The sequence below is a fragment of the Phocoena sinus genome, chromosome X (assembly GCF_008692025.1).
Source record: "Phocoena sinus isolate mPhoSin1 chromosome X, mPhoSin1.pri, whole genome shotgun sequence".
Lineage (NCBI taxonomy): Eukaryota > Metazoa > Chordata > Mammalia > Artiodactyla > Phocoenidae > Phocoena > Phocoena sinus.
Genome location: NC_045784.1, coordinates 21,490,458 through 21,510,551, shown reverse-complemented (window position 1 = coordinate 21,510,551; position 20,094 = coordinate 21,490,458). Strand labels below are relative to the sequence as shown.

General features: G+C 54.0%; 1 protein-coding gene across 1 annotated transcript; it reads left to right on the top strand.

The window, feature by feature from the left end:
* The first annotated feature begins 1,126 nt into the window (after positions 1–1,126).
* On the top strand, positions 1,127–13,466 carry ARX (aristaless related homeobox). The gene is made up of 5 exons (XM_032620624.1): positions 1,127–1,547; positions 3,250–4,126; positions 6,816–6,861; positions 9,700–10,028; positions 12,255–13,466. Exons 1-5 carry the CDS (start codon positions 1,352–1,354, stop codon positions 12,493–12,495), a joined length of 1,689 nt encoding a protein of 562 aa, XP_032476515.1. The 5' UTR covers positions 1,127–1,351; the 3' UTR covers positions 12,496–13,466.
* The last annotated feature ends 6,628 nt before the right edge of the window (positions 13,467–20,094 follow it).

The following is a 20,094-nucleotide window of genomic DNA, read 5'->3' as shown; positions in this document are numbered from 1 at the left end:
TGGGCCCTGCACCCAGGAAAGGAGGGCGTCCGTTCTAGCCCCTCGCCTGGGCTCGGCCCAACTTAAGTCGGAGCTGAGTCTCGGTTCTCAGCGCTGGACATGCAGGGAGCTGTTTGGGAAGAAACGCGCTCTCCCTCAGGCTCGCTCTCTCGCCTTTGCCAGGGGGAGTTCAGAATTTTAGGCTTTGAGATTTGGTTGAAGCCGAACCTGGGTCCCTCCCACCCTGGAGCGCTCAGGGCTCCCGGCAGGTTCCGCTCCCTGCGCGTGATCTGACAGTGTCCAGCCTCGGGGTGACGGCCTAACTGAGGCTAACTTGTGGGGAGGAGAGGGAAGCGCGTCCGGGGAGAAGGGGGAGACTCCAGGACTTGTCCCCAGCTGCCCGTCCTCGCAGCCGACACTCGCCTGTCCCTTTCTGCCCTGTAGGTGCTCTAGGGAAGGCCGCGCGCCTTTGGCAGAGCTCTGTCTTTAAGGGGACTTTTTCAGAGTTGAAGACGGAGATGAGAGCGGTTGAGGGACGCTACCAGCAAGAGAGCAACCGCCGGGCTCAAGGTGAAGACTAACAGCTCAAGGCGTTGGGCCGCAAGAAAAAACTGAACGCCCCAACTGCAGATGTTTGCTTGCGTCCGTCACCCCGGCACCTCGGAGGCCCGTCCAGCCTAAAGAGGACGGCGGCTGAGGGCCACTGAGGTCAAGGCGCTGTCCTGGGAGCGCAACACTGGCTTTGAAAAGGGCCAAGTCGGTCTGAACGCGAGCCGAGCCTCAAGGACTTGTCTCCGAGGGAGTGAGGTCCTCGGGTTGGTGGAAGGGGCGCACGTCGCCCGAGTGGCACCCACAGGCCTGACATCCGAATAAGCTAGAGCTTCGGGCTAGCCCTAAAGGGTTAAAGGAGGCGCTCTAGGAAAGTTGTTAGTTAGAAAGTTGTTAGTTAAAAACAAAATATAAAAATAAAATTGGCTCGGGCGCGTGCCTGCTGTCCCACCTCCACCGCCGGCCTTCCCGGAATCCAGTCCGGGTTTTGCGCGGAGCCCACAGCCCGGCGCAGGCCTCTGGCGAGAGCCAATCAGAGGGCGCCTCTCAGCACGTGGAGAAGAGAGACTCCAGAGCTCCGCGCCCGCAGCTCACTACACTTGTTACAGCTTGTCCTGAGCGCGGAGAGGGCGAGCTCCGGCCACGGGCAGGGCGGGAGCCAGCAGCCAGCGACCGAGCGAGGCAGAGAGGCACAGAGATCGCAACAGTATCCATTATAACCAGCCATCTAACCCCACCCCCCCCAACATACACCCATCCATCCCACCAGCCCCGAGAGGCAGCCACGGCCCGCTTCTCTGCGCCCAGGGAAAAAACCCCAGCCATGAGCAATCAGTACCAGGAGGAGGGCTGCTCCGAGAGGCCCGAGTGCAAAAGTAAATCTCCAACTTTGCTCTCCTCTTACTGCATCGACAGCATCCTGGGCCGGAGGAGCCCGTGCAAAATGCGGCTGCTGGGAGCCGCGCAGAGCTTGCCTGCCCCGCTGGCCAGCCGCACCGACCAGGAAAAGGCCGTTCAAGGTAAGGCTGTGCTTGCCGGGCATCTGAAAAGGGTGCTGGGCGCTGGTTTGGTTGTGTGATGTTCCGGGGCCAGGGGCCTGCGGTTGTCCAACTGGAGACGGAGGAAAGAAAGGGAACAACTCTGAGGCCTGGTGCCTCAAAGAGCGGTAAGCTCGCCAGGGGATGTCTCTCCCTCCCCCTCTGCTTCCAGAGAAAGCAGAGACCGAGCTTCGCTTCAAGGGCCCTTAGGTTCTCGGTATCCGTCCTTAGGTCGTTCAAATGCCCCCTTTGGTGGCCTTGGGGGTGCTCTGAAGAGGGGCCACAGGCCAGAAACAGCAGGTGCCGGGTGGACTCTTGTAACGGCAACTTGGTGAAGACAAGAACCCCAAAAGCTGTGAATGGGGACCCCAGGCCGAATGAGCCTTGGCCTTTCTTCTTTGGAAGATTTCTTTATATGTGGTGTTGTGCTTTCTTCTTCTTTTTAAAATTGTAGATTACTTGTGACCTTTTAAACCCAAGCTTTGCAGAAAACATCTCCCTGGGATTCCCCAAATGCTCCTTATTGTATCTGAAGTGTATGAAATGTACGGCTTCTGGGTGTTGTTTTTTTCTCTGCTATGTTATTTTTTTTTAAACAGTTGAGATGTTTAAAAGCTCTTATTTTTTTCTAAAATTAAAAATTTCAGAACAACTGTCGTTTTGCCCCGAACCTGTTACACTCAAGTTTCGCCTTGAGCTGGCTTGCAGAGGTGTCGCAGGGAAAGATTTGTTGATTTCTTTTAAAATCCGTAAACCAGCGGTCCAGCCGCAGCGCCACTTGGAAGACGGGAGCGGACAGCGGAGAAGGGGGCGTTTAAAACAAAACTGACTTTTTCCTTTTCTTTTTTTAGCCTGCAGTGGCACCTGTGCCAGGCGCTTCCTCGAGGGGAAGGAGCGGCCTGTGCCAATTGCACCCCCTTCGTCCCCCACCCAGGCCTTTCTGAACCCATTTTCTCCAGGACGATTTTTCTGTGCTCGGAGCCGCCAGCCCCTCCCGCTGGGGTCTGTCGGGGCAAGGCCGCACTCAGGGCCACGGGCCGCTCCCCCTTCCCCCGCAGGGGTCGCGGCCCCTCTCGCCAGCCCCGGCCGCGTGGCAGAGCCGAGGGCAGAGGTCGTGCGCAAAGTTTTCAGGGTGGTGGTGATTTTTTTTTAAGTTGCTGAATGTTTTCAGATTGCCCCCTGCCCCGAAATGGGAAGGAAAAAAGTGAGGGAGAGGGCAAGGGGAAAGAAAAAGAAAGGAATAAAGGAGGGAAGGAAGAGGGGGGGCGCACAAATAAGAGAAAGGAAGGAGAGGGAGAGGGGAAAGAATGATGAGACGGGGTGAGAGAGAAAGAAAAGGAGAATGTAAAATGAAAGGAAGGGCCAGAGAAAGACGTAAAGGAAGGAAGGAAGAAAATAAAAGGGAGAATGGGAGAGGGAAAGGAAAGGAGGGACGGAGGAGGAGAGAAGGAAAAAAGAAGGAAACAAGAGAAAGGGCAAGAGAGAGAAAAATGTAAAGAAAAAGAAACAGCAAGAAAACTGGGGAAGGAGAAGGGCTCGGAATCTGATGGCGCGCGGGGCGGGGGCGGGGGCGGGGGGCGCCAGGGCCTAGGCGCGGAGGGAGCGGCGGCGGGCCGGCCCGGGCGGCGACTCTGGAGGGGGCGCCCGGCCGGCCGGCGCGCTGACCGCTCTCCCTTGCCCGCAGGCTCCCCCAAGGGCAGCAGCGCCCCGTTCGAGGCCGAGCTGCACCTGCCGCCCAAGCTGCGGCGCCTGTACGGCCCGGGCGGGGGCCGCCTCCTCCAGGGCGCCGCGGCGGCTGCGGCGGCGGCGGCGGCTGCGGCGGCGGCGGCGGCCACGGCCACGGCCGGTCCGCGGGGGGAGGCCCTTCCGCCGCCGCCGCCGACCGCGCGGCCCGGGGAGCGGCCGGACGGCGCGGGGGCCGCCGTGGCCGCCGCGGCCGCGGCCGCCGCAGCCTGGGACACGCTCAAGATCAGCCAGGCGCCGCAGGTGAGCATCAGCCGCAGCAAGTCGTACCGCGAAAACGGGGCGCCCTTCGTGCCGCCACCGCCCGCGCTGGACGAGCTGGGCGGCCCGGGGGGCGCCGCGCACCCGGACGAGCGCCTCGGCGCGGCCGGTGGCCCCGGCGGCGCCCCGGCGGCGAGTAGCGGCACGGGCGCCGAGGACGAGGAGGAGGAGCTGCTGGAGGATGAAGAGGACGAGGACGAGGAAGAGGAGCTGCTGGAAGACGACGAGGAGGAGCTGCTGGAGGACGACGCCCGCGCGCTGATCAAGGAACCGCGGCGCTGCGCCGTGGCCGCCACCGGAGCGGTGGCCACCGCCGCTGCCGCCGCGGTGGCCGCTGAGGGCGGGGAGCTGTCGCCCAAGGAGGAGCTGCTGCTGCACCCAGAGGACGCTGAGGGCAAGGACGGCGAGGATAGCGTGTGCCTGTCTGCGGGCAGCGACTCAGAGGAGGGGCTGCTGAAGCGCAAACAGCGGCGCTACCGCACCACGTTCACCAGTTACCAGCTGGAGGAACTGGAGCGTGCCTTCCAGAAGACGCACTACCCAGACGTCTTCACCAGGTACGCGCGAGGGGTGGTCGCAGCGGCAGCGGCTGGAGGGAGCGAGTGGGTCCGGGAGAGGGAAGGTGGGCGGTGAGGGGCCCCGGGCTGGGGCAGGGACTCCGCTCCTGGACTCTACCCAGGCGCGCCCTCCCAATGCACCCACCCCGCTGACCAAAAACTACTCCCCCCCTCCCCCCTACTCCGGGCCTTAAGTTTAGACTGGGATGTTTTTTGTTTTTAGTCCTTCCCAAGGTCTCTCCAGTTTAATTTTTTCAAATTACGAGTTTTAGTTAGAGAAAAAGAAACGGCCTTTCCAAAGGCCTCCCGAACACGCCACCTTGGAGACGTGAGCACCCTTGCGCACACACTCAGGGCCCCGGGCGCTACGGTCCGGAGTCCGGGCCAGGTCCCAGGCGAGGCGCAGGAAGCGCTGCCGGCCCTCGCCGCCAGAGCTAAACGGGCTATTTTGGGCCGCCGTGTGGTGCGATCGCCATCCCTGCCTGATGCCCCGGGCGCCTGCTGGGTATCAGTTAACGCAGTTCGCAGTAAAGCTGCCCGTGCCTGCGGAGAAGGCCGTTAAAAAGATCCGAGTTCTGTCATTTGAGGACTCCTGAAGTAACCGAAGGAAGTCAAAACGGGGCAGTGTTTGGTATCTGTACAACTGTGGAGGCACCGGCCATAATCTTCCCTTCTCATCGCTGCCCTCTCTCCCTCCACACACATTAAACCCAGTGTTGGTTTAATGTACGCGGGTTCACAGGGGCTGGCATTGATTGCTGGAAGTCTGGCAGGCAGTAGACGGAACAGCTGGGGGAATTTTTCTCTTTGGACGGCTGTCCAACCCGGGTTTTTCTCCTAGTTACGCTCCACTTCCCACTCGCCCGGGTTTTTTTGGGGGAAAGATGTACCTGTGAGATGACTGGGCCTCTGAAGGCCAGCTTATTCATCCTACCTGGGGCGCCGGCCTGGCTGGGGGCCTTCCTCTCCCACCCCAAGGCTTAGGTCTGGCTCGGCGAGGAACCACGGTTAGGGCAAACTTTCCCCAGTGGGGAGGGAGAAAGAGATGGGTGCTTGCCTAGCGTTGGGCTTGTCAAAGCTCGAGCAGCACCTTCGCATGAGGCGTGTGCGGCTTTTCAACGTGCATTTTAGTAGCAGCGGAAAGCTGTCCGCCCCTTTGAACCAGAGGAGAAATCGCTCAGTGTTCAGGAGGCCCGAGCCAACTCGCAAGTGTAGTTGGTCTAGCCATTAATAGCCAAACTGTCTCCTAATCAGAAACGGAAAAGAGTAGATTTGATGCGGGGCAAAGGCACTGAACTTGATCATCCCCTGAGCTAAACTTGGTCCTCCCCTCTTTCATCCAGTCCCTTCGTTACCTTTAGAAAAGAAAATAAATTTTAAAACAATTGTGTCTATCAAAAAGCTAACCGGCCGACCTGCTTTTCTTCATTTATCACACGTGTAATTCAAAAGAAGAAAATGATGTGGTGTCGCTTGGCACCCAGGTCTGCCCTTCTTTAGCTGCTCCAGGGGAACCAAAGCACATGAAGAGGGGCAGCTCCCTTTTGCCACCCCGTGCTCACCTCTTTCCGACCCAGGGGGTTAGTTAGAGCCCCTTGGTTCCCGCCCGGATCCAGCCGGGAGTGTGGCTTTGGGGTTTTAGATTTGCTGATGCTCACTGTAGCAGAAGGCAGAGGGAAGCGCTCCAGTGAACCGGTTTTCTCCCAATCCTGAAGTTTCAGGTGTGGGCCAGGGGCGCTGCCAGCAGTGCAGACCCAGGTCCGAGGCTGGGGCGGCCCCCGCTCTTTCATATTAGCGAGCGGAGGGCCAATTATTCTCTGCGCGCTCGTATTTTCGGTAAACAGGTCGTAAGCCATTCTACAGCATCTTAATGGTTTCCTATTTGCCTTAATTGTCGCAGTAATAACTGCAATGACGGGGTAGGGTTTCAGTTAAATTGACTTCCCCTGAGATGGGCAGGGTTTGTAGTGGGCACTGGAGTCAGGAGGTGCGCAGAATTTTGTTTAATCGAAAAATTACCCCACTGAACTCTTAACAAGTTTAACATATCTCCAGAGGGTAATGGGGAGTATGACCTAAAGGGGTGAGGGAGGGAGGATGGCGGCAGAGAGAGAGAGATGGAAGGAAAGGCGGAGAGCTGGAGAGAGAGAGAGAGAGAGAGAGAGAGAGAGAGAGAGAGAGAGAGAGAGAGAGAGAGAGGAGAGGGGAGAGAGAGAGAGAAGAGAGGGGAGAGAACATTTTTTAAAGAAGGCAGAAAGAAACCAAGAGGGCGAAAGAAATGTTTTTAGTTGGGTGCTGAGTTCTCCCATTTACTATTAGGACAAAAGAGGCTATAATCACTGTGTGTGTGTGTGTGTGTGTGTGTGTGTGTGTGTGTGTGTGTGTGTGTGTCTTGTCTAACTCTGGCTTAGAAGTGAGAGAGAATCCGAGACTTAGAGACTCAAGAAGTCACCCCTGTCACTCTTGAATATAATATGATACAATATAATAGATAACATCCTATATCTGGGAGTGTGTTGCGTTTTTACGTCTTCAGTCAAATAGAAGGCACTCCAATGTTGAAGGGATGGTGATGCCTAGGTGTGTGGGGTGAGACCCTAATGGAGGAGGCTGCCAGCGAGGGAAAGGGGGCTGACGGGGGTTGCTGGAGCCTGCAGTGACCTCCTGCCTGTGTGTTGCTTTCTTATAGGGAGGAACTGGCCATGAGGCTGGACTTGACTGAGGCCCGGGTCCAGGTGAGCTGCACTGCAGAGAGGGAGGAAGGGAGGGGCAGTGGGCTGGGGGGGAGAGTGGAAGAGAGATGGGTTGATGGATTGGAGGGTTGTTGAGAGACCCCCTTCATAAAATGAAGAAAAGCAGAATCAGAAAGATAAACCCAGACACTCACACACAAAACTATATTAAAATATGAACACCTGGGAGGTTGAAGGGGAAGATTTCGAGATTTGGGAGCCTTGTGGAAGGAGTCCAGGATCAGAAGAGGGGTTTCAGCGTCCCTGAGACTGCAGTTCAGAAGCCCCCTGGTCCACAGCCCCTGTAGGAAACAATCTGCGAACTGAACTGACTTCTCCTGATTGAAATAATGGGATGGAGCATGGATTTGGTTGTTAGACAAATCCGCTCAGCTCCAAGCAGGTATTTGGCTGCGATTAAGTCTCCAATCGGGCTTCATAAAAGCCCACTTAGTGCTAGAACAAACAGGGCCATTTGAAGGCAAAATGCTGTTTGATTTCCCCTCTGCCCGCACAAGGAGCTGGCTAATGCTATTTGATTTCCCATTTTTTATAGCAATGAGCCCACATTGATCTAATAGGGAGTGAGTGCAATGCTATTAAAGGTGTTTGCAGCCCCATACCAGAGTGCATTTCCGAACCCAGGCCTCATAACCAAAGAGACGATCAACACTGGGCAGCCCCGACGGCCAACAGAAAACAGATGTCCCTGGGTTAGGAGCTGAGTGAATCACTTTACAGTCAAAATCAGGTGCTGATAAAGCACAATAAATTCCATATGGCTCATTTAATACACAACAGCTTCTTGCATTAGAGGGCTAATGATGAGGCCTGTCCCCTCCTTTCTGTTGACACATTTCTCCATTGTCAAACAGAGATGTGACAGCAACTCTGCATTTTCAGCTCAGGGGAACGAGTCGTGGGAAAGTTAAATAACTTTTAAAAAGAAAGAGAGCGCCCCCCTCCCCTTCTCCTCTCTCCCTATTCACTGGAGAAGATGTAATTAAGTGAATATGAATTATTAGAGTCCTTTCGTTTACCTTTGGGGGGGCCTCAGAGGTATTAATTCAATAATGAGGAATTGCAGGGGGACATCTTGATAATTGCAGTTGAGCCGGGAGAGCTGATCCATCTGTAGAAGGTTTCCACTTTCTTTGAGGGCATTCTGCCTCCACTGTTCCCCCCACCCCCCCACCCTTACTCCTTTCACTGCCATCGAGAAGGGGTGGATATTGTCTAGACAGATTTGGATACACAAAAGCTGCCCACCCAGCCTGGTCCCATCTAGTCTTCCTTTTTCAAGTCTCTGAATTTCCACACTGGAGTGTTTCTGTGATTCTCAAATAGATTATTTGAGGGCTGTGAAACGTTATGGATGGGCCCCCCTTTGGCAGAATTTTAAGTAATCAACCGACTTGGATTCTTGATTTTTCTTCCCTAGGTGGCTGTCTAGAAGTCAAACCAAGCCTAGATACTAGTGCTAGTAACGACAACCCCCACTGTGTATATTTGAAAGGCATAGATGTCTTAAAAATTTTTTAAACATTTTCCTCTGGGATCATTTACATTATATTTTAATATAACTCTGTATAGCCCTGGAGTTCATTCTTAATTTTTAGACTTGTGTGCAGGCATAAACCCAGTCCTAAAAATATTAATGCCTTCAGGGGAGAAGGAGCATATCTTCTCAGCTGTGGGTGTGATGAGCAGGTCACATAAAAATAATCTCATGCTCCTAGGAGTTATTTTTAGACTATGGTAGCTGCCATATTTCAGGTAAAGGTCTCTACTAAAACTGCTTTCTATTAACAATTAGCAAGATACCTTGTGCTGAAAACCTCCCCCAAGCCTAGAACTATCTTATTTAAATAACCTATTTAAACCACATCCCCAGAAGAAATAAAGGACCCGTTAGCTAGCTCTGAATATGTGCACAGTCTACAGGTATCCTACACTCTGGTTTCTGTGTCCAGGTATCGCTGAATACCTGGTCCCCGCAGTCAGTGCCTTACTCGGCAGAACACGGCCCTGCATAGAGCCCCTGCAGATAGCAGGCTGTGTGCCCCACACTTCATTTCAGGGAGAACTGGGCCCCTAAACTGTATGCCTGTTTGCTAATTACCGTGGGCATTTCTTCCCTCCCTCCCAGTTCTCCCCAAGCCCAAGAACCCAGTGTAGTGCTCACAGGCGTTCAATAAATATTTCTGGAAAGATCAAATGAACCGCCTCCCCGATTCCCTTTTTCAGTGCAGAGCAAGAATTTTGCCACCTCTTGGGTACACGTGAAATAGGCAAAAATAGCTGATTTGAGGCAGAAAGCTGATAAGCATTCTTCTCTTGGTGGCTGCCTGGTCCCAAGAGTCACCACTGAATGCCAACTTCTGCATGCCTTACCTTGCTCATTCCTCATCACAGCCTTATGAGGAAACTTTTATTACCCCCATTTTACAGATGAGAAAAGTGAGGTTCAGAGAGGTTTAAGTGACCTGTTTAAAGACACACAGCAAGCAACAGGCAGCGCAGACATTTAAACCTTGGTTTCCTCACTTCTGAACACACGAAACTACTTTCCTTAAAAATTGGAAAGGAACTAGGCTGGTTGAAATATCCACTGGAGAGGGTTCACTTGCCCAGTGTTTCCTGCTCGCTTTAAGTTGGGCCCTCTTTCACTGCCCCTTTGGCCCCAGACGTGTCCTTGAACAACCTGAGGCCAGAGAGGGGTGAGGTGGGCGCAGGCCTCAGGGGAAAAGAGGCAGGGCCCGCGGCACACGGGGAAGAGGCGGGGGCGGGGTGGGGGGTGGGCCGGAGCCTCGCCGACCCCGGCCTCTTTCCGCTTTGCAGGTCTGGTTCCAGAACCGTCGGGCGAAGTGGCGCAAGCGGGAGAAGGCGGGCGCACAGACCCATCCTCCGGGTCTGCCCTTCCCCGGGCCGCTCTCCGCTACCCACCCGCTCAGCCCCTACCTGGACGCCAGCCCCTTCCCCCCGCACCACCCTGCGCTCGACTCGGCCTGGACGGCCGCTGCCGCCGCCGCTGCCGCTGCCTTCCCGAGCCTACCTCCGCCTCCGGGCTCGGCCAGCCTGCCGCCCAGCGGGGCGCCGCTGGGCCTGAGCACTTTCCTGGGAGCCGCTGTGTTCCGGCACCCGGCCTTTATCAGCCCTGCGTTCGGCAGGTAATACGCGGCTTCGGGGAGTCTGTCTCTCTCATACACGCACAGAGGCCTGGGTCCAGGGAGGAGGCTGGAGACGGGTAGGGACTACACACATCTTTTCTCTTTGGCTTAACCTCAGCGACTTAGCCAAAGAAAATAATCTCTAATTTTGCCTTAAACAAACAATGTGGATCTTGAAGGGAATGACTTGGGACTGAGCGGCAAAGGGAAAGGCAGTGACGATAATAGCAACCGTGGAAACTGGGAGTGTTCAATGAAAGCTGCACCAGTACAGTTTGAAGGCAGCAACAGCCCAGGCCATAGGTGATATGTGTGTAAACGGGTACAGGTGTAGGCCACAGAGCCAGAATGACTTTTCAAGTTTTGCAAAAATCCTTCCTCATGCCCCAGAGCCTGGCAACCAGAGGAACACAGCCCTGGCCCCCACAGGAGCCCTGGAGCCACGGGCCCTCTGGGTGCAAAGGATTCTTTCTTCTTCCCCAGACTCTATCTTCCTTGTCATTCAAGAGACCCACTGCCAACCATACCCCCGACCCCCAAATATACAACCCCCGGCCCCCCCAAAGCGGCACAAGACAACGAAAGAAAAGAAACAGTTCATCATATATTATAACTCCCTTTCTTTAAATGAACATCGAATGATGAAATTAAAAGTCTGTATAATCACACAGACAAAGAAACAAAGGAGAGATGTATTAAGTTGGAAAGTGCAGTGAAAATAAAACTGAATGCAGCTTCAATGATCTCTCTTTGGGAGAACAAAGAAATAATAGATTCATCCAACTGCATAGCCACATAACAAAAAAAAATCATCTGGAGAAAATGTTCAAAAAAGACTCAGTAAAATTAGTTTCTTGTAACAAACCAATAAAGTAAACAGAAAGTGCACTGAAGTGTAGTGACTCAGTTTACCTAGTGGAACCAGGGCATGTTATGCCCCCTCCAGGCCACACTTTATTTCTTTCTGGAAAAAATTGTTAAAGTCCTCTGCCCCTCGCTCCCCACCCTCTCCTTTACCCTTCTCACAACAAATGACTTGTAAAAGCTGGCAAACCACGGCTGGAGTACCGGCTGCCAGATTTGGAGAGGCTGGAAGAGGAGTGCGGTGCGGGTGGTAAAAATAACAGAGGTGATAACAGAGGTGGAGGGTGGGCTTGGGAGAAGCAGGAGGCGCTCCTCGAGCCCAGGTGGGCTCATTTCTAATCGTGGAAACCCTGAGTTGGCCTTGCGGGGGCCCGGAGCCAAAGCCCTGGGGCGAAGCGGCGGGGGTAGGGGTGGTGGCATTGAGCGTCAGGGGCGGCTCGGGCCTCAGCTGCAGGTCAGCGGTGCAGTGCGAAGAGAGTGGAGGCGCCGTGCGGGGCAATCCCGGCGCCTCCCGGAGGCGGTGGCGCGGACTGGAGTCCCAGGCTTGGGCTTCGCCGTGCGCCACGCGCGGAGGTCGCGGGTCGGGGCTCTCTGGGACTAAAGGCTGCAGGGGCGCAGGGAAGGCGGTGGGGGAGAGGTGTCGCCGCTCCGGGACGCGGGGCCGCTGGCTGGTTAGAGCCGCCTGGCGAGCGGAAATCTACAGGCGGGCGCCCCCACCCACGCGGTCGTCGGCCGGGCACTGGCAGCTCAGCCCGGCGCGGGAGGGCGGCCTCAGCGGAGGGAAGGCCGGCATACAAGACCGGTGTTTTCAAGGTAAAAGGAGCCCCGGGCCGAGAAGTCGCCCTATATAGAGAGTACAAAGTGGAGCACAGGTCTTGATCAGTTTTGATCCCACGTTCTCCTTCCTTTCTCCCTTTTTTCCCTTCTCCTTTTCTCTCTTCTTTCTCTTTGTCTCTCTTCTTCTCTCTACTGGCAAATAGTATTACAGGCAATTGGAGCTCCTGGTCTAAGAATACATCCCGCTTCTTAAGCGAAAGCACAGAATCCGCGCAGTTGGGCCATGGGGTTTTGAGACTCGGGGCTTGCCTCCGCCGCGGCTCTGTCCCCTCTGTCTTTTTTTCCCCCCTCTGTTGGTTCCCTGCTCCAGTAAACCCTCTCAGAGCACCCCAGCCTCCCGACCGCGGGTCCAGCTACTCCCCAGCCCGCGGCCCACCCGGGCCTGCGACTCCCCGCCCCAGCGGCGGCGCCCCTCTGCGCCCTTCTGTGCCCTCTGCTCCCCCGGGGAGAGGCGGCGGGGAAGGCTGCCCGAGGCGCTGCGCGCAGCTCCCGGGGCCGTGACCGCGCTGTTTGCTCTCCCTGCAGGCTCTTTTCCACCATGGCCCCCCTGACCAGTGCGTCGACTGCGGCCGCGCTGCTGAGACAGCCCACGCCGGCCGTGGAGGGCGCGGTGGCGTCGGGCGCTCTGGCTGACCCGGCCACGGCGGCCGCAGACAGACGCGCCTCTAGCATAGCCGCGCTGAGGCTCAAGGCCAAGGAGCACGCCGCGCAGCTCACGCAGCTCAACATCCTGCCGGGCACCAGCACGGGCAAGGAGGTGTGCTAAAGGCTGCCCTCCACCCTCGCGCCCCAGGCGCGATCCGGAAAGGTCACCTCACTCAGCACCACTTAAGACCAAATGGAAACAGAGGACCAGCACACTCCCGAGACGGCACTGAGAGAGCGCAGCCGCCTTCGCAGCAGCCTGGACGCGGGCAAGGCAGCCCTCGGCGCTACCGGACGTGGCACCTCCTCGGCTGGCTGTCCACCCGCCCCTGCCCCTGCCCCTGCCTCTGCCCCTGCGCCTGCTTCTGCCAACCTCGCTCCAACTTGAACGTCCACTCTCCCCCGTTCTTTTACTGAAAATATCCGGGAGGTTTTTCTCCCTAAGACACCTGGTATTGAAGTTAAAAAATTTAAAAGCCCAACCTCTCTTCCTCCTGACACCCTACTTAGCTTTTTTTAAATTTTCCTAATAGTATTTTGGCGCTCTAAGTTTATCTCCCCAGCGTGGGCCCCGGCTCCGGGCCGGGGAAGCGAATGCGAATCTGTAAGATAGCTAACAGTGCACTTAACGGAAAGGGGCATCTTGTTCTTGTTCTCTTCTTTATCATACACCAACCAAGGTTTTTATATCAAACCAAAGGGAAATACTCTGCTAGAATATGGACTGTTGAAGTCACCAAACTGTGATTATTGATTCTGTACATACCATTGTTATTAAAAAAAAAAAAAAAAGAACAGAGCTTTGTATATTTGAAATGTTATAACGCAATTGCACTCAGCGTGGTATGGTAAAAGTTTGTCCTCTTGTAGATTCTTACTGTGTTGTAGATACGGTAGGGTTCCTAGACAAATATTTATGTACTCAAGCCCTTTATTTAACTTATTAACTGTAGAGGCTTCCGAAACCTTCAAGGTAAAGGCAATCGTACAGTACTTTTGTGTAATGTGTAACTGTTATCACTTTTCCTTGCTATCTAGTGGAGAAGTGTCACGCTCAAAATAATAAAAAATATATATATATGTTTAACAAAAGGAAGTGTGAATACTCTCTACAGGCTCTGAGGGGACAGTAGTAGGGAGCCCCCCAGAGGCCGGGCGTGGGCTCCTGCGCCCCGGCACCTCCAGGGTTTATCTGAACTCGCGTTTTCCTGGCAGAGGCCCCTGGTTTGAATCTGATCCTGAAAGGATCCGTAGGGTTTCCTACGAAGGTTAAGATCGCTGCCGCCGCGGCGCTTTCCACGAGCATCTCGGCTTTCCCGGCTCGTGTAGCAGCGGGAGCTGGGGGGCCCGGGGCCCAGAGGTGGGGTGGGCTTGAGGGAGGGAGGGTGTACCGTAGGCATTATTGACGGTGAAGACAGAAATTTGAAGCGAGCGGGAGTCTTGGCTCGGAAAACGAAGGAAACTGCTTGTGGAAAGTGCCACGTACAAGGAAGTGCGCAGTCCGAGATGACAGGTAATGGCGAGAGCGAGGAGCCCAGGCGCTGGCTTCCGAGGGGGCGGGCTCCACGGTACACGCGCGGGTAGCAGGGTGTGTGTGTGTGTGTGTGTGTGTGTGTGTGTGGGTGTGTGTGTGTGAGAGAGAGAGAGAGAGAGAGAGAGAGAGAGGGAGGGAGGGAGAGAGAGAGAGAGAGAGAGAGAGAGAGAGAGAGAGAGAGAGAGAGAGAGGGAGGGAGGGAGGGAGAGGGAGAGGACGCAGGAACAGTGATGGAAAGGCAGCGAGGGGTATCCAAGTGGCAGATCTTAACTCGACAAATGTCATTACATCACTTATCCAGGCATTGGGAAATGTATATACTTAAAAAAAAATCTAAACAACTCAGGTTTCGCGAGGAGACCCAAACAGATTTGCAGTCTGCACCCTCCTGGGCGCACCCCTCGCCGGCGACGACGGTACCTTCTCCCTCCCCCGGGCCCTGCCTGCGCCCCGCCGGGTGACCGCTCGGTGTAAGCCCGCCCGCGGGGGCCGGGTCTCGCCAACGCTCCCAGGGTGATGGGAAAGGGAAGAGAAGCTTAATTAGTTTCAATTTGCAGTAATTAGCGCGCTGGACCTTTGGGGAGAGGGGCAGGCGTGGGGGGGTGGTGCGGTATGCTGCGGCGTGACGAGCGCGGCTCTCGGAGCCGGTGCCGCCGCCCCGCCAGGCCGCGGGACAGTCGATCGCGGCGGGAGTCGCGGGCGTGTCTCCGGGCCGGACCCGCCGGGCTCCGCGCGCGCTCCCCGGCCGCGCCCCAGAGAAGGGGGGGGGCGGGTCCTCTCGCGGCCCAGGGCGCAGGCGTGCGCGGCCGAGGGGCAGGTGCGGGGGCGGGCAGAGGTCAGCGGTGACTCGGGGGTGGGCGACGCGCTCTGCAGCTGCCGCGCTCCGGCTCGGGCGTCCTCGGTTCACCCGCCGGGCCGGAAAGCCGCAGCTCCCCGTCCCCCGGACACCTTGGGGAGCATGCTCGCGGGGTTCAGGGCTGAGGGGGCTCCCCGGACCTTGGCCGTCGATCTTGGCGGTGAGCCACCCGGCCCCGGCCCTGGGCTTGCGAGGGCGGCGCTCGCAAGCGGGGGCCCGGCCCGGGGCACCGGGAGTAGGCGCCAACTACCTCCGCTCAGCCCTTCCGCCGCACGCTCCTCTCTCGGGGTTTGCAGGCCCGGCGGGAACTTTCTAGGACATCCCCCGAGGTCTGAGTGTCTCAAGCCTTCAGACTCCACAGGGTCTCCTGGGGTGAAGGCCGCTTTCCTGGGGTGGGCAGGGCTACTCGGGAGTTTTGGGTGGGTGGGTGGGGACGGGGAAGTGCAGGAGGGGCGTGAGGGAAAGGGCTTTTTTTTTTTTTTGGTGATCGATTTGGGCTTTTTGTTTAGGTAGCGGATTTTTTCCCCCCCCTCCAGGCTGCCAGTTGGATGGTATACGAGAAACAGTACCATTCTTCCTGTTAATGAAGTCTTTTTTAAGTCATTTTTTCTCATTTGACCCTTCCATGGAGCAGAAGCAAATTGCGTGAAATTACCTCCAAGGATTACATTTATTACTGGCCAATGAGAACCCCTTGCCTTGTTTTACAAACTCTTAATCCTATGTCATTCTGATGCCGCAAACAAGCCCGGTCCTGGGCCTCCTATTCTTTCAACTTTCCCCAGCTGGAGGGACCTCATTCTGCACTTAATATTCCCCATAAATATCACACGCTAAAGACCCCCTGACTTCCAGCAAGTCCACATTAAACATGTGACATGTCACGCATGACAAACTCTGAGTATCTTTTCAAAGCAGCATTAGAAGCAAAGAAACCAATTTTCTTCTCCTTCCAAACCTCCCCAAGTGCTGAATGATGGGGATTGGAAAGAGCCACTGGAGCGTACTTAGGGGGATTTTATGAGATTTTCCAGAATGATTTAATCTTATTGTGAGCATTATTAATGAATGGCAACCCAATTTGGCCCCAATATCTGGGAACGCGGTCACAATGCTGGGAGCGGCTGACCCCACCCCCCCAACCCTAAGCAAACCTCTTCCACCCTAGAGGAGGCCGTGCAGAGCCCAGGGGAGTCCGGGAGAGCCCCTGTGATGGGGGTACTGCTGTTCCCTATCACACCCAGGCCGAAATGCCCCACCACCCGCCTTCCCAGGGCCACCCCTACAGCATTTTGGGTGAGGGGTGAGGGAGCCCGGTCTGGCCTCTGTGGGAAGGATGAGGGGAAAGGCTAAGTTAATTTGCTACATTTTCAGACAGGCTAGCCAGATCCGGAAGGAGCCCCAAAAGGCAAGGCAAGAAGGGAGCAGTTGGCAAAGTATTTTCAGAAGGTGCCCCTAAGTGTTCTTCCATCACCAGCTACCCATGGGCTGGACTGTGGACAGTTAGGGAGGACAGCTTAGGTTTGTGTGAGAAAGACAGAAAGTGGATGAATTAAGGAGAGTGACCGCCAAGAGGAAGGTTTTGGGACTTGAAACTCAGTCTTCAGCTAAAGTCACCACTATTGGTCCCGGCCAGCTTCCCGCTTTTTTTTCTCCTACTACCCCCGCCCCCCATTGGGGCAAACACTTATTATTATTGGTTTTGATCTGTAATGCCAAGAGACAAGGCACTTGTACTTCTCTTTTTCATATCATCTTGAGTGCAAAGATCTTACTAGAATGGAAAAGGGGCTGATGTTAGAGGAAAGGAAATTATATGTAAGTTACTTCAACTTGCTTTCAGAGGAAAAAAATGTGTACGTGAGCATGCACGTATGTGTATACACAGAAGTGTGTCTGAATGAAGGGAGTCTTAAACGGGCCCTAAAATGGTATTTTGGAACACCGAGTTCCACGGAGCAATTGCTTATGCATTTAAGTGACAGTGGCAGCCTGGCCGGGGGACGGGGAGAAGAAAAGCTGTCACCTGACCGGGGCGGGGGGGTGGGCGGCGAGGAGGGGGGAGAAGTATTTTTCAAAGGCAAAAGTTGTGTTGTCCCTAGACGTGATTAACAGTCCAGTTTGAAGTATACATTTTTTCCTTTAAAGAAAAGGGAGTGATTACCAGTTGTACATTAAGAAATGTCATTCAGTAATTTTTATTCATTCTCTGGAAATCTTCGTAAAAGTCTGAATCATACTTCTACAAGCAGCAATTTTGTTAATCCAGGGGGTTATTACTCTGGGCCCTTATTAGGTTCTACACCACTGCCAAGCAATCCTATAACCCTCTCAAAAGAAGTTTACCTCCCTGTTATAAAACCAGTAGTGGTATTTATACTGTGCAATAATTAGTGTATTACTTGAATCCACTAACACGTTCATTTTATCTCTGCACAAAACCTCTAGTCTGCTTATAGAAAGCTTGTGCCTCCTTTGGTGCTGGTAAAGTGGTGAAAGAGTGAATTGAAGGCTGGTTGCACTTTCTCCTTTTGCCTCGCCTTAATTCCCATCTCTTTTTGCTCTCATCCAATTAGCACAGTGTATTAAGCGGTTTATCATCTCATAGTCAGCTATTGAGAGAAACAAGGCGAGCACTTTGCAATAGAACCTGCGCTCCTTTGACACCCTCAGGTACTTACATATTCCACTGTGCTATGAATAATAGAGGAAGAATGGAGCGCTAATTCCCTCATCAAAGAATGCCTTGTCTGCTGCTTTGCTCAACACCACCATTCTGATCAAAAGAAAAGCAATAAAGCTTAGCATAACAAAACGAAACCTACTTATTAGCTTAGTGGTTAAATTAATGCAGAGCCGCTGCTATTCAAAACCAAGGTTTGAAAACAGCCTCCAACAACCTGATAATGCTGCCTTCGGGATGAAGGAATTTTAATCTGAAATTTGAGGCTGGCTCAGATGAGTTAATCTATTAAACTGCTATAAGGAAGCTCCACAGCAAACCGTTCAATTAAGAAATATTTAGGTGAGCAGTGAGAGAGAGAGAGAGAGAGAGAGAGAGAGGAGAAAGGAAAGGCGAGGCGGGTTAAACTTTGGGATGAGAGATGGGGGAACTGAATTGAGGGTCTGGGGTTTAGTGTGTTTTTCACAAAACCCTGACACAAGATAGGGAAATCTGCTTTTGGAGTTTCTTTATCTTTGCATTACTTGCCAAACTAATTTAAATGCTATGTTCGAAAAGGCGTGTTGAGGTGTGTCTGTATGTGTGTTGTTGGTAAGAGGAGGTATGGGCTGGAGAAGGGAGTGGCTGTGAGGGGCACCGAATTCATCCCCTTTCACCAGCCTGTCCCAAACTCCAGTCTGTCAACTTTGATTAGCCCCACGTCTTGGGCAACAGTCTTGAGACGAACCCCGTCTGTTTCCTAGACAAATTAAAACCTTAACTGAGCAAGCTCTTGGACGATTTTCAACTTCTGGCCTCCCCTGTTCCCCTTTACATGAAGGAGAGTTGAGAGCACGTTGTGACCCTTGCTAGATAGATGTGCTCCCTGTTGTAGGCACACCCTAAATTCAACAGGAAACATGCCCCTTTCAGATGGGTTCCTTTAGGGCACTAAAGGAAATTTAGTGCCCTAAATTTAGCCTAGAGTAATTTAGTCTGGCCCACAGCATTTAGAATTTTATTTTAAAAAATCAGTCGCCAAGGTTTAGAAATCAAGACACTTCGTGGCATATCTGGATTCCTGGCTTCGCTTGAAAACCAGATCGTATGGCCAGCCTGGGCTCTGTCCCTCCCAGAATTGCTGAGTAGCTGCTGCCCCCTTTGGACGGGACATGGCCACTTGGGTTTACCAGGCCCTGCCACTCTCTAGTGTTGAACCCAGCCTGTTTCACTTTTATCACCTGAGCTTAACACTCATGCCAGGGAGCCTGTGGAGACATATGGGGAGGCTCCCCCTTGACAAAGAAGTGGGCAGCACCTCTGTACCCATGCGCTGACAACCGACGCAAATCAGGGAGTAGAAACCTTTCTCAGGGAAAAGTGACCATGCCATGTTCCAATCTTCCCACAGAGAGATCCACTGGAATTCACAGAGTTGCAGTTTCAACTTTCTATAAAATCCTGGAATCCTCAGATGCCTCCTGGAATCCTTAGGTGCCTCTCAGAAAAGCCTCTTAACTAACCTGGAGTTACTGATCTGAATTAAAAAACATCAACCACTGTGTTAACTCTTTTCGGGAACTGTACTAAGAAATGTCTGACTTTCTACGGACTTTCGACAGAAATGGTTGCTGCCCTCACCGTGATTACAATCTAGATGCAGGGACAAGAAGCAGACCAGTGAGAACCTGTTTCTGTCTCCTGGAGTTTCTTTTTTTTTTTAGTGATTTGTTTTTGTTTTTTTTGTTTTTGCGGTACGCGGGCCTGTCACTGTGTGGCCTCTCCCGTTGCGGAGTACAGGCTCCGCGGCCACTGCTCAAGGGCCCAGCCGCTCCGCGGCATGTGGGATCTTCCTGGACCGGGGCACGAACCCGTGTCCCCTGCATCGGCAGGCGGACTCTCAACCACTGCGCCACCAGGGAAGCCCTCCTGGAGTTTCTTGATGAGCAAGTTGAAGATAACCCTCTATTTGTATTTACCATAATCACCCCGGGTCCCAGAAATCAAGGAAAATGCGCCTTCTCTTCGGAAAGCAAAGTGGGAGTGTGGGCTCGGGAAGCATACATTAGAGAACCATCTCTATAACCCTCTACGGTAACAGCAAGGAAAAACCACCTAATCCTTAGCTTCCCAGAGCAGCCTGGGTGCTGCAACTTCTGATAGGTTGCAGAGCCTGAGGTGCCAAGGCATTAATTAATTAACCGACACGGCCATTAACCCAGCGTTTCTACTTAGAACCCGCGTATAGGAGACAGAGGAGAAATGGGGAGAGGGTGAGGGAAAGAAAAGAGAAGGCGAAGCAAGATACAGGGCAGCGTCACCTCCACTGCTTAACAAGTAAGCCTTTACTAGGGTCCAAGCCGGGTGACCTTTCTCCCAGGAGCCATCAGCCTTGCTTTCCAAAAGGAGACAGCACTGGGCTCTTGGCTTAGCTCTCTTTGGCTGTCCAAGTCAGCAAAGCACATGAGAAGCCATACTTCATCTCTTAAAGGACACAAAGTGCATGGAAATGCCACTCAGAACACTGGAACATACATCACACCGAGGATCTCTGAGTGGAGACCTGAGCGGGCTGAGGTTTGGGAATGGGATGGTCTCCAGTCATCCCTTACTCCTGGCTGCCCTCTCCAGTCCAGTCTTTGCACCTGATAAGGAGTCACTGCAACTG

Excerpts from the sequence above, each read along its gene's own strand:
- ARX (XM_032620624.1), top strand. The coding sequence starts at position 1,352 with ATGAGCAATCAGTACCAGGAGGAGGGCTGCTCCGAGAGGCCCGAGTGC. Across the intron at positions 4,127-6,815 it reads TACCCAGACGTCTTCACCAG|GGAGGAACTGGCCATGAGGC; the intron begins GTACGCGCGAGG and ends GCTTTCTTATAG. Across the intron at positions 6,862-9,699 it reads TGACTGAGGCCCGGGTCCAG|GTCTGGTTCCAGAACCGTCG; the intron begins GTGAGCTGCACT and ends TCCGCTTTGCAG.